The 13,163-nt window shown below is 47.4% G+C and overlaps 1 protein-coding gene across 4 annotated transcripts in view; it reads left to right on the top strand.

Moving 5' to 3' along the window:
- Polr3e (RNA polymerase III subunit E) overlaps nt 1-12,919 on the top strand; it is a 28,282-nt gene extending 15,363 nt beyond the window's left edge. For all 4 annotated transcript variants that reach the window (XM_027410235.2, XM_027410234.2, XM_035442249.1 and 1 more), the window contains 12 exons: nt 391-476; nt 781-825; nt 922-1,013; nt 1,873-1,993; nt 4,594-4,675; nt 5,988-6,047; nt 6,139-6,296; nt 6,736-6,797; nt 7,240-7,763; nt 9,451-9,528; nt 11,266-11,391; nt 12,138-12,919. In XM_027410235.2, coding sequence (XP_027266036.1) covers nt 391-476; nt 781-825; nt 922-1,013; nt 1,873-1,993; nt 4,594-4,675; nt 5,988-6,047; nt 6,139-6,296; nt 6,736-6,797; nt 7,240-7,763; nt 9,451-9,528; nt 11,266-11,391; nt 12,138-12,194 — 1,491 coding nt within the window. In that variant the 3' untranslated portion in view covers nt 12,195-12,919. The remainder of the gene's footprint in view (nt 1-390; nt 477-780; nt 826-921; nt 1,014-1,872; nt 1,994-4,593; nt 4,676-5,987; nt 6,048-6,138; nt 6,297-6,735; nt 6,798-7,239; nt 7,764-9,450; nt 9,529-11,265; nt 11,392-12,137) is intronic.
- Nucleotides 12,920-13,163: the final 244 nt, after the last annotated feature.

Raw genomic sequence — 13,163 nt, 5'->3', positions numbered from 1 at the left:
TGGAAACCTTCAGGAAGAGATTAGTATGGGGAGAACCTTAGATTCAGGGTCAGACTTACATACACTACAGCTTCTTCCTGTGTAGCCCTGGGGAAATTGCCTTCCCTTTCAGAGTCTCAGTTTTCTTGTCTGTGAAACAGGAATAGTAAGAGCCCTGTAGAGTTAGTTACTATGTGAGTAAGCATTGGTACCCAGCCTGGCACATAGCAGTGCTTAGTGAATGCTAGCTCACTTCTAGTCCTTGCTGGTGTTTCTGCATTATAGACACCACATTGCAGAGGCTTTGGGTATGCTGTCTTCAAGACACTGCATATGGGCCTGTGGCTGGCCGTGGAGCAGGTAGTGAGTGGCTGGAGTGGGGTCATGATCTGTTTTGCCTTTTCCCCACAGGATAGCCGTTCAGAGCATGAGCGCCAGTACCTGCTGTGCCAGGGATCCAGTGGGGTGGAGAACACAGAGCTTGTCAAATCACCCAGGTGGGACTGGCTGGTGCTCACTAGAGGCTATGAGAAAGTTTCTGTTGGAACTGTGGCCCATTATCTGTGTGGGCAGGGTAAAGGAGGGACACTGTCCCTGGAGAGGTCCCAGGAGAGTGGCCTGGGATAGGTGATCCTTATGTTCTATAGGGCTGTTGTCTAGGAGCTGGGGACTATTGGGGATGGGAAGAATGAGCCTCTTACACTTCCCCAAGTTTCAACCTGGTTGTGGTCTGTGCTCACATGCAGGGGTGAGGCAGAGTTCACAGAGCCTCTGACACCCCTCCACCCCCACCCCTTACAGTGAATACCTCATGATGCTCATGCCACCCAGCCCGGAGGAAGAGAAGTGAGTAAGGGCTGTCTTCCCCACCTCTCCCAACCCCCAGTATCTCCCACTACCTCCCACTGGCCTTCTCTAACCACTCACCCCTTCTTCTAACAGAGACAAGCCAGTAGCTCCCAGCAATGTCCTGTCCATGGCCCAGCTGCGCACATTGCCCCTGGCTGATCAGATTAAGGTCCTGATGAAGAATGGTGAGTGCTGTTCTCTGCATCAGGGCCAAAGCCAGCAGCCCCTGCTCCCTAGAGTCTGCCCAGCTTGGCAGCTCCATTCTTGTCTGGGCAGATCACATAATGCACCACTGTGTCAGGTCACCCAGGTGGGACTGGCCCTTCAGGTGGGCTTTTGAGCTTTTGCCAGCTGCCTGCCGCAGAATTCTGAGCAGGTTGGCCTGAGCTTTGGTCAGGCCAACTAGTTGGAGGTTCCTGGACCCTGATGGGGCTGAGCACAGTCTCACACGGGATGTGAAGTAGGACTGTTTCACTCTTGGTGCCTTACTGGGCTCCACACAATAAGGACTAGCTCCTTTTTCTCTTAGGCAGAGGCACAGATCCTTTGGGGGCTGAGTCCCAAGCTCTGGGCTTCTCTGAGAAGCCAGTGTAAATAAAGCCTTAGGCCTAGTTGGGGGTGGGGCTCTCTGCTGAACTGTGCCATTCCTGGGCTACTGTAGGGGATTCTGGACCTTCCCCAGGCTTTACCCTGGGCTCCCCGAGGCTTCACAGGTAGTCTGGTTTCAAATCCTGGCTCTACCTTTTCCAACCAGCTGATGTGGGGGAGTTTTCAACTCTTTTTGGACCTAGTAATGACAGACTCTTCTCCGTACTCCTTGGTTTCCCATGTAGATCCTCACATTTGTTCTGTGAGAAACACAAACCTGGCATACAGTTCGCCATCAGCTGTGATTATTGCTGGGCACTGTTGTCATTGCTCACACTTCTAGGAGTTTTGGGAGCTGGGAGCTTGATGCTCTACAAACACTGGTGGGGAAGGTAGAAGGGCTAGTCCTCTCTTCACTTGACCAGTAAGTTGTGTCCTTTTGTCTGTCCACCTCAGTGAAAGTCATGCCTTTTGCCAATCTCATGAGCCTCCTTGGCCCCTCCGTGGACTCTGTGGCTGTTCTGCGTGGAATCCAGAAGGTGGCGATGTTAGTTCAAGGAAACTGGGTGGTGAAAAGGTAAGCTGCTTGGGGTCTGTAAATTTAATTACATTATTGATGTTGTTCTGCCTAGTTTCATTTTATGTTTTCCAGGACTCTGTTTCTTTCTTTCTTTTTTTTTTTTAATACTATTTTCTTAAACTAATTTAGTCTCTTGACTCTTAATTGATTCCCTACAGTTTGGGCATGCAGCTGACAGCACAGCTACACATTGTCTTTACTCTCTTCTGAGACAGTTCAAAACCTTAGAATATTTTAATTATTTACCTCCCATGTGTATATTTTAATTCTGTCTATATTTTCAGGCCCATTAGACTTTATCCAGTGTTCTTAGGTTTACTCACATGTCTGCCTTTTGTATTGTATTTTCACTCCTGTGTGTATACCTGAGTTCCCATCTGGGATAACTTCGGTCTGCCTAAAGAATGCTCTAGTGTTTAATGCAGATCATCAAGTAATAGCGTTCCTCTGTTTTTAAGTTGGTGATTATTCTCCCCTCATGCATTGGTATGATTCTCTGTGTATGTGGCATATATACATGAATGTGTTCATATATGGGTATAGGCCCAATGTTGATGTCAAGTGTCTTTCTCAATTGCTCTCCACTTTCTTTATTGAGGCAGTACCTCTTGCTGAACCTGGACTTTCCTCATCCTTGTTAGTTTTATGTGTATGAATGTGGGTAGTTGTAGGTGAGCTCAGGGGCCTTTGGAGGCCAGAAGAGTCGGATCTCTCTGGAGTTGGGAGTTACAGTGGTTGTACAGCAGCCACCTGATGTGGGTACTGGGAAACAAACTCAGGTCCTCTGCTGAACAGTGCATACTCTTAACTGCTGAGCTGTCTTTTTGGCTTCCTGCCTAGCTTTTCATATGTGATCTAAGGACCTAAATTCTGGTCCACATGCTTTTGCAGCAAGTGCTTTATCCTATGAGCCATCTTCCCAGTCTGACGTCACTGTGTTCTGATGGTAGTTGTTATTGAAAAGTTGCCTGCCAGCCTAATTCTTGTTCTTCGATGGTAATCTTGCTTTTCCTCTGGTTGCTTTGAAGCATTTCTTTGTTTGGGCTTTCCACTGTTGCATTAAGAAGTGTCCAAGTGTGGTTTTCTTTGTACATTGCCTGTTGGGGTTCACAGGTCATGACTTTGTGGTTCAGTGTTTTCAGTAGCTTCTTTTCTCCTCTGATTCTTCCATCAGACAGTCAGTTCTGAGGGAGTAGTCTGTCCTTTTATCCCTTAAGATCCTAGCTCTCATTGCCATGTGTGGAACATGCCAAGCCAATCCTGGTACTGCCTACTTTAGTTAGAATGAAATGCTATTGTAGTAATACATTAACAAAGGCTCACTCTTTGAACATAGTGTAGTGGGAAGTGAATAATATAAAATGTGAATAGCTCTAAAATTCAAAACATTCTCTTTGCATTAACCTCATCATCACTTGATTGCCAACCTGATGGTAAAGTGAATTCCTCTTACTGCCACATGGTGGTACCCTTCACTGGTAAATAGACCTTGCTGTTGGATTGCCCAGTTTTGTTTATGGAAGAGTTTTATCATGGCACATTGCTTGTTAAATGTGAGGGTGAGTACTATTTGTATTTAGACTAAACAACTAGAAGCCAGGATTGGCTGTCAAATCACATACATATCTGAAGACACTGACCAAGAGAGGCCGAGAGGCCGTGGTTTTGAATATGAGCTCTGAGTCAGCCTGGCTTCTGCCTGCCCTGCTGTGTCCTTGGGCATCCTAGTATGGCCTGTCTCCTCAGCTTGGGCTCCTGTAAAAGCCTTCTCTCAGTTGTTGAGGCCACTGTGTGGGGGTTATGATCCTTCCAGGCAGGTCTGTCTTTGTGTCTGAGATTTTTAAAAACTCACTTTGATTCAAACATGGCTTCTTCGTGTGTTGTGTGCTGCGTACCACACCATCCAGTGTCTGTCTCTATCCTCAGAGCATAGGGTTCACAACATGTGTGCCTGCTTTCACAGTGGGTTCTTCCTCTGTGTGACAGCCAAGAACCCTGTGCCGGGTCTATGCTCATGGAGCTTAACCTTGGTGCTTGAGTTACTCAGGACTGGTATGTATGAGGGGCAGGCCTCCAGCAGGAGAGCCATAAAAGCTGGCCTGGGGCTATGGCTGGAGGTAGGGTGAGAGTGATGTTGTAGGGACTGCCTTGTGTGCCTCGGGGCCCTGGATACAATCTATTTTCTCATGCTCCAGGGCAGGCAGGTCTTTTTGGACAGCTAACGCATATCTCTTTAGGCAGGCAGGGAAGGCCTTGCAGCTTGCTTCAGCACTAGTTTCTCTTAAAGCCACAAACATTTAACCAGTGGGTTCTGGGCCTTTTCTAGAGTCCTGGGCTCTGTGAGGTCCCAAGCTTATGTGTTTGTGAGCCCCTAACTCCTTGGATTTGGGCCAGTATGTGGTATGGTGAGTTGGGAGGGTTGCTTTTTCCCACATGTATTCCTGGGCCTGGGAGGAGGGCTGCAGATTCAAACCTGTTGCCTGCCTGCAAAAGGATGTGACCTGAACTGGACTGTGAGTGCTGGCTTCCAAAGTTGGATGTGGTGGTGATAGACCTATAGACAGGGACTGACCAGCTATCTCTGCTTGATTTGTCAGTGACATCCTTTATCCCAAGGATTCTTCCAGCCCTCACAGTGGTATGCCAGCGGAAGTGCTCTGCAGGGGCCGAGACTTTGTTGTAAGTATCTAGGCTCTGGCCACAGGGCTGGAGGTAGAGGGATGGAATCCAGAGCAGGTGGTGAGCTCCTTCAAGGAATGTCACTATGAGCAGGCCACCATGTGGGGTTCCACTGGTAATCCATTCTCCTTGGGGCATTCTGGGCTGATAACACCCTGTTGTCATTCCAGACGGCTCTGCTTATCCCATGGATGGTACTCATGTGGTTGAGTGGTACATTACAAAGCTCGCATTGGTTAAAGACTTAAATCAGGATTTTGCAATAAATTAGGTTTTCAGTTGCCATGAATGATTGACTGGCGGCATTGGATCCATAGCCCAGCCCAACACCTACTTTGGATGGGCCCAGTAGTTCCCTTTTTACCATAGACTGGCACTTCTTCCTTATTACATGTCTGGAGTTTGTGACTTCTGAGCTAGCTCATCCCTCTTTCCTCTCTGCCCTGTTTATATCCAAAGCTTAAGTCCCTCCCAAGGTCTCAAGCTCATGTCTCTGGAGTCTGTACTGCCCCCTGAACCTTGGCATTTACACTGCGAACTGCTGAATGTGGCTGCTTAGGTCTATCCACGATGACCCTTGTGCTCATGCACAGGCTTGTGATGAAAGGAACCAGCCCTTAGTTTGAAGACAGCTGTGCTGGCTCTTCTGATTAGATAGTCTTGGCTTTTGGGGGAAATTAGTGTTGAAGGGGGTCAGCAGTATGTTTGATCTGGGATATGAAAATGCTGCTCCCACCTGGCATCATTCACTCATGCACAGGTGCCCTTTGCTTTTGGTGGGCACATACCACTGTGTGGGAGCCTGCTAGGCCTGTGTAAGACATGCCACTATAGATGACAAGCAGTCATCCTTTCCTCTTGGCTCTCTTAAGACTCCTGTGAAGTAGATCAGGGACAAGACAGCTGATGAGGCAGAGTTGGAGGGAGCCTGAGCTATGGGAAGCCATGCCAACTGTCAGCAGCTGCCACAGTGGAATGTTGCCATGCATGGGGCAGCACCTTGTTGCTGAGTCCTCATGACACTCTTAGGGGGCCCTGTGGATGCAATAGTGAACCAGGTGAGCAAGGCCTTGTCCATTGAACACTTTGTTTTGGGTGGGATGGGGTGACCCAGACATCCTGAAGGACAGAACATATCTGTAAAGGCTGAAACTGGGTATGGCAAAGAGGCTCCCCAAGGCACATATTAAGAAGAGCAGGGTAGGAACCCTATTTGTTGGCCTTCTGCCCAAGCTCTGGGCCTCCTCTACACCCTTGTCCAGACCTCTTTCAGGCCTGTTGTTGCCTCCTAGAACATGATTTTCTTCTTCAGATGTGGAAGTTCACACAGAGCCGGTGGGTGGTGAGGAAGGAGGTGGCAGCAGTGACCAAAGTAAGTGGTGCTCTTCATGACCCTAGCCCCCAGGGCTTGCTACAGGGGGATGCTTGGGGCTGGTGATGCCTTACACTCTCCTCCCCTTCAGCTTTGCGCTGAAGATGTGAAGGACTTTCTGGAGCACATGGCTGTAGTGAGGATCAACAAAGGCTGGGAGTTCTTACTGCCTTACGACCTGGAGTTTATCAAGAAGCATCCAGATGTGGTCCAGCGGCAGCACATGCTGTGGTCGGGCATCCAGGCTAAGTAAGAGCTTGTGGGGTAGCATGAAAGGTGTAGTAGGCGGCCCTGGACCTGCCTCCTGGAAACAGCGCAGTTGGCCTGGATCTGGGCAGTGAGGGACACTTGGGACAGGGCTGTGTGCACTTCTACGCTGCTTTCCACAAAGATGGATTTCATAAGTGACTACTTCATAAAGTCCTCCCAGTACAGGGCTGGTGGCAGCCACACTCTCTGCTTGTCAGAGCTGCTGTGTTGAGGGGCTAGAGAGGAGAGAGGCACATAGCCTAGCAAGAAAGATGGGATGGTTGCTAGGAGCATGTGTGCAATTGGAGAGCTTGGAGAGAAGGCCTGTGTGCATAGTGTTTTGGTGACCCAGTATCCTGGACTTGGGGGCTTGTTGCTATGGCGAAGCAGGCAGTACAATGTATAGGTTAGAGTTTAAAGGGTTTGTTCTTTTTTTCAGATTAGAAAAAGTCTATAATCTCGTAAAAGAAACCATGCCAAAGAAGCCGGATGGACAATCAGGTGTGTGGCTTCAGGCTGGGTAGGCTCCCTGACCCAAAAGGGGCCCTTTTCAGGGATCAGGCCCAAAGAAGGGCTGTGCTGTCCTCCCTTCTACCTCCACCCCTCCCCTCACCGTTAGTCTAATGCTTGTCTAGCAGGCCAGCCTCCACCCCAAGAGGGGCTGTGTCCTTGGGGCAGAGTGGATTGTGAGACCTGTTGTCTCAGCAGGTGGTGTGACAGGAGCTGCTAGCAGGTATTCAACAGGGCTCTAATTCTGGTGTGCCCAGTTTGACACCTTCTTCAGTATTAGGTAGCAGAGTTCCACCTCATCAAGGAAGGTGGAAGACAGCACTTGATTCCTTGCTTTAGGAGCTGTCTTTGTGCCCCATGCTTGGCCTCTGTTTCCATGAGTTTGTTTGCCTGGGACCTGTGCTCTTCTGAACCGTACTGTCTCTCCACACAGGGCCTGCTGGGCTGGTCTCTGGGGAACAGCGGGTCCAAACAGCCAAAACCAAGGCCCAGCAGAACCATGCCTTCCTGGAGCGAGAGCTGCAGCGACGGAAGGAACAGATGCGGGCAGCTACAGTCCTTCCCAGTGTGCAGATTAAGGAAGAACCTCTGAGTGAGGAGGAAGCAGATGGGGAAGAGCTGGAGGCTGAGGAGGAGGAGCCCATGGACACTGCACCCAGTAGCTGCCTCAGCACCAAGTTGGCCAACGGGCTGCCTGCTGGGCGGGCAGTGGGTGGGGATAGCCTAAATGGGCACCCAATACCAGGCTGTGCCAGCAACCCGGTGGCCCAGGAACTGAAGGCGTTCGTGGAAGCCACTTTTCAGAGACAGTTTGTGCTCACGCTGAGCGAACTCAAGCGCCTCTTTAACTTGCACCTGGCAGGCCTGCCCCCGGGCCACACACTCTTCAGCGGCATCTCTGACCGCATGCTACAGGATACGGTGCTGGCCGCTGGCTGCAAGCAGATACTGGTGCCTGTAAGTAAAGCCTGTGCCTGCCAGGAAAGACAGATAGTCACTCACAGCCCTTTAGAAGGGCAGCTGGGCCGTCTACATGTACCTTCTTAGAAATCAAGACACATGGGAAGACACCTGTGTGCCTTGGCAACAGCCCCAGCTGGCTGCATTCGGATAGGGTGTATGTTATGCTCATCAGATGGCTTTGTGAGCCCTCGGGACTCCCTGTCCTCATCTGGTGGGTGTGTTGGTTTTTCTACCATAGGAAAGAGATAGCTAAGAGCCCTGACTAATCTACCAAGGCCTCAGTAAATATAAGTCCTGTACCTGGTTGATAATTAGTTCCTAGGACACGTTTGGTACAGGTAGAATTTGAACCTTAGTGTGGAGGCTCTATCTGTTCTGCTTTCACAGAGTTCAGCTGAGCATGTCCCCACAGCTTGGGGCTTGGTGACTTCCCTGACTTTCAGGCCAGTTGACCATATGCTCTGGCCTCTTCACATTTCTGGCACTAAGCATGCTGATGGTGGAACGAGCCACTTCTACTGCAGTTCTTTCCTGCCCATGGAATAGGCTCCACAGTGGCAGCAGGAGACTGTTGCCTTTTTTTGGGAAAGAAGTACCTGGCGATGGCCTGAGAGAAGCTGTTAAGACTCTTTCCTAGGCTTTGTCCAGTCTGGGAAGCAAATGGGGGAAATTGGAAGGTGGGGGCAGCTGTGCTGGCTCTTAAGTAGAAGGGAGTATGCCATGTGTAGCACCAAGCTCATATGCACTTGTGGCCTAGGATGTTGCTCAGTCCAAGGCCCTTACCTCTGTATACCAGCGGAGCCTCCTTTCTGAGATCTGCAGGCCTACTTTTCTGTGTACGGGAGGGAGGTTGCCTGGGTTGTCGGGGACCGAGGGTGAGGAATCCGCTGTGGATGTGCTCTTCCCTGCCCACCCCAGAAGCTACTCTGTCTCCTTCCTCTCGGAAGTGCTGGCATCTAGAGGACACCGAGAGCCCTATCTGGAGCACTTTGACTCAGGGACCACATTCATAGCATGCTCAAGACAAAAAGGCCTGAGTCATTTTGCCTTCTGTTTTTTTCATACAAAGGAGATGAGGCTTAGGGAGAGCAAGTAAGCTTCCAGACTCAGGTTTAATGTGTGAACTGAGTGACTGTAGATAGTGAGTGAATGGCTCTGAACTTGCTTTTCCTTTTGGCAAATGGGCAGGGTGACACCTCAGTGCTGCTCGGTTTCCCATGATCAGGTGAGGTCACATCAAGTCCCCTGTCAGGCAGAGGACAGACTGGAGCCCACAATGTTGGTCTCTTCCCTGACCTCCTTTCCAGGTACCAGGGGTTGTGTCATCCTCTTGTGGTTGACCCCAAAGCTAATGGCATGAAAGGCTTGGGAGTCTGGCAAGGTCTGGCTGGAGCAACACTTCTTATGCTGTTCTTGTGGGAAACAGCTGCACAGAAGCCCTAAGGAGAGATAGGGAAAGGGGGCTTCAGAGCATAAGCCCAGGGGGACACCCAGGGCAGCATTCCACTAATGCCATCCCAGACCCCTGTTGTTTACAGGTATCTGAGTCCTTTCACCAGCACCACTGAGAGGGAGGAACTAGGTGTACCACACTTTCTTAGTACTGGGCTGCAGGCTAGGTAAAGTGGCCAGGGCAGTGGGTTTATGAGACAGAAAAATGACCAACTCATGCTTGGGCCAGTTTCCCCCACAGACTGCTGCTTCTCCGGATGAGCAGAAGGTATTTGCCCTCTGGGAGTCTGGAGACATGAGTGACCAGGTGAGGTGCCTTTTTTTGTTGTTGGTTTTTGTCATCTTTCTAAAGAGTGGGAGTTCTGGAAGTTTGAGGCCTTTAGGAACTGGGCAATGGAGTATATATGGACACCACAAGTTCTCCAGTCACTCCACACCTCCCAAGGCAGGCAGATTGTACCAGTGGTTTGAACCTGAATTTGGTGGGGGTTGGGGGGAGGCAGGGGAGTCTGCTGTATCAAAACAGAATCACCTTTGGAAAGATAACTGGTTTCCAGAGTATAGTGGCCTCATTATATGAAGTTTCTGCAGAGCTTCCATGGGAATAGACAAGTGAGGAAGGCCTGCAAACCAGGTCCGGAGTCAGTTCTCAGTGGCCTCTGACAGCAGGAATCAGGTTGTTTTGGTTAGCCACAAGAGGGTACCAGGTCTCTTGTGTTTGTGTCATGCAGTTCTGGGATGCTTTTAAATCATTAATTTGCCTGGACTCCAAGGTTGTTTTTTGTTGGTTTTGTTTTGTTTTTAAAAATAATTTAACTGTATGTACATTGGTGTTTAATATCAGATCCCCTGGAACTGGAGTTACAGACTGTTACAAACTGCCATGTAGGTGGCTGGGGATTGAATCCAGGTCCTCTGGAAAACCAGCAGTGCTTTTAACCGAGCCATCTCTCCGGCCCTTTTTTTTTTTTTTTTAAAGCAGAAGTATCAGTTAGGCTAAGACAAGGAGTAGACCCTGCTGAAGTCTCCTTCCCTTTTACCTGCAGAGGGGACAGGAAGGCTGAGAGCAAGAGTGGGTGTGGGTCTTAGCTTCCACCAGGACTCCTGAAATGACCCTGTGCTCTTGCCCAGGAAAGGTAGCTTCAGGCTTCTCTACTTAAGCTTCTTGAATAACTAAGGACATAAAGTAGTAAGTCAATTTAAAATCAAAATAAAACTCAAGACCAAAAATCTTTATGGGGAAGCTAACTTCACTTCTGCCGAACCCACTTGTCCTCAGAGGCAATGGCTACAGCTGTAGCTGTTTTAGTCCCCATTGTCCTAAGGCACAGGACCTGGTGTGCTCATGCTGGAGTGCATTCCTTCATTCTTCTTGTGAGGTCTATAAGCCATGTTCTTCCCTTCACTGCAAACTGGAAAGTTTTATATTATTTATTCTGTGTATTAGTGGAACATCTATGCTTTCTGAATTCTTTATGCAAGACAGTTGGGTTTTTAGAGAATCCTATAGGCTGATAAATTCCTTTACCTTATTTTTTCCTTATAGAAATTTGAGATATTAAATATACTTGATGCTGTCTTATTTTTTGAGACAAGAGTTTTTTACTCTAGCCCAAGCTGGCCTTGAACTCATATTGCTCCTCCTTCCTTAGCAGGGATTATAGGTGTGAGTCACCACATTGGCAGTATTTTTTCATTTAAAACTTTATACTTCAGGGAGGATCTCATTTATCCTCCATGCTATTTAATTTTTCTTTAGGGATATAATGCATTTTCAGTTTCCTGGATTCAGTGTTTGTCAAGACTTTGAACCAATTAGAATGTCTTTCCCCCAACCAGTTTAAACTGGGTTTTTTTTTTTTTTTTTTTTTTTTTTTTCTGCTTCCTTAATTTCTGTATGTCCAGACTGCAATCTGGAGCAGTGATGAGCATGCAGACTTGCCAGACACTGCAAGGTGGGGTTAGGGCCATCATTTTGTATAGTTCACATTTGGATACTATTTCTTATACTAACACTTTTTTTTTTTTCCTTTTTCTATTAAAGCATCGACAGGTTTTGCTTGAAATATTTTCCAAAAATTACCGAGTACGTCGGAACATGATACAGTCTCGGCTGACTCAGGAATGTGGAGAAGAGCTAAGCAAACAGGAGGTGGATAAAGTGCTAAAGGTATGTTGTTCATTGTGCACATGACCCCACCCAGAGCATCTAAGTTTTGACTCTAACCTGTCTTTTTAAGGATGCTCATGTAATGTGGAAAGAACTGGTACCTTTATTCCTGCTCCATTCATAGTAAATCAGGGCAGCTCTTTCCCCAGCCCTCACCAGTCTGATGGCCCTCAGTCTGGTAGTGACTAGCATTGGTATATTGGCGAGTGAGTGAATCTTTTCACACAGTAGAGTTTGTGTTGGGGTGGTTGTGGGGAGGTATGTATCATCTTCATCTAGTAAAAGACAGGCTTAAACTAGAATCCTGCCTCTGATGAATCTTGTACCACTTGTACAACTTAAAGTACAATCCATTTTTAATTTAAAATGAGTACTATTGTTTAATGTGAAAATATTTTGAATGCAACTGTGGTACATTTGTAGAATTGAGCACAGAAAGCCACTGACATGTTCCCTATTATCTTAGTCATGTAGGTGATATGCCTTATTAATTCCCTTTTATACTTGGTCAGCTTGGAAAGTGTTTATGTTGCCTGTTTATACAGCAAATCTATTTTATAATACCTCTTAAAATATTTCCCAGGAATGGGGTTAAAATCCTTTAGGGACCAAGCAGCTACTCTAGCAGCATACTTAGGTAGTTTTTGGTGTACTATTTGTAATTTATGTATTTTATCCATTCATTGTAAACCAAATTGTGATGGTAACAGCTATCATTCCTGATAAAATCTGTCCTTAATTTCTAGGACTGTTGTGTAAGCTATGGTGGCATGTGGTACCTTAAGGGAACAGTACAATCTTGACAATAGTAGCAAACCACTAACTCAACGAATCCAAGCCCAGGGAAGGATGGCAGAGCCAGAAGTAGTCTCAACTTGCCTCAAGACAGAGCAAGAGGATCTGCGGCACTGCCTGGCCCAGAGGACAGAGGGGCTCATACTCGGCCAGTGGCAGGGTCAGCGTAAGTGAGATCGCTCCCAGCAGAGACCAACCGGGCCTTCTTTACAGTACAATTTGAAATCCCTGATGTATTTTGCTTATTTGGTTTCATTCTCATAATAAAGAGAGTGTATACTGACATGGGCAGGATTATGAAAATCATGGTTTAGTATTTTCCTTTTTTAAATGAATGCCAACAAAGTTAAAATTATGTTTACACGATGAAGAGAACCTTAAGGTTTTTAATATTTAAAATGCCTAGAAGCCAATAATTAGTCTTAGAGTATCTCTGCTAAGACTTCTGCCAATTTTACTAAACCAAATTGAATTATTTTACTGTTGGGTTTCTGAGGCCACTTTACCTTTTACAACAGCCTACTTTCTATAGTGGTCTCAACTGTTTACACAACCATAGCAAAACATTAGATCAAACTCCTCCATCTTCTCCTAATGTTCGAATAAAGGTGCAAACTGAACCAGGTAAGTGTGGAACAGTGTGTAAGCGAGGTTATCAACTCTTCGATGATTTGATGTAAAAAAAAATTATATTTTGTGTATTTTTAAAATAAATGCTAACACTAAAATGGCATCATGGTGCTACTGTCCTCACATAGTTGCAGGAAGAGAATGTCATCTGTGCTCTCAAAGCGTTAAGTACTAAAGAGAGAAGGGAGTTCATGACACTGTCACACTAGCTCACCTTGACATTGTGAGACTGGGCTGATAGAGTGCCTGCAGGTCCCTGAAGACTGGTTTTCTGCTCGTATTGCTCAGGCCACCAAACCAATAGGTACACGCCAAGAGGTCTTAGCTGCAGACACGGAAGCAAAAGG

The sequence above is a fragment of the Cricetulus griseus genome, chromosome 3 (genome assembly GCF_003668045.3).
Source record: "Cricetulus griseus strain 17A/GY chromosome 3, alternate assembly CriGri-PICRH-1.0, whole genome shotgun sequence".
Taxonomy (NCBI): domain Eukaryota; kingdom Metazoa; phylum Chordata; class Mammalia; order Rodentia; family Cricetidae; genus Cricetulus; species Cricetulus griseus.
The sequence above is the reverse complement of the archived record's forward strand: the minus strand, read 5'-3'. Positions and strand labels throughout refer to the sequence as shown.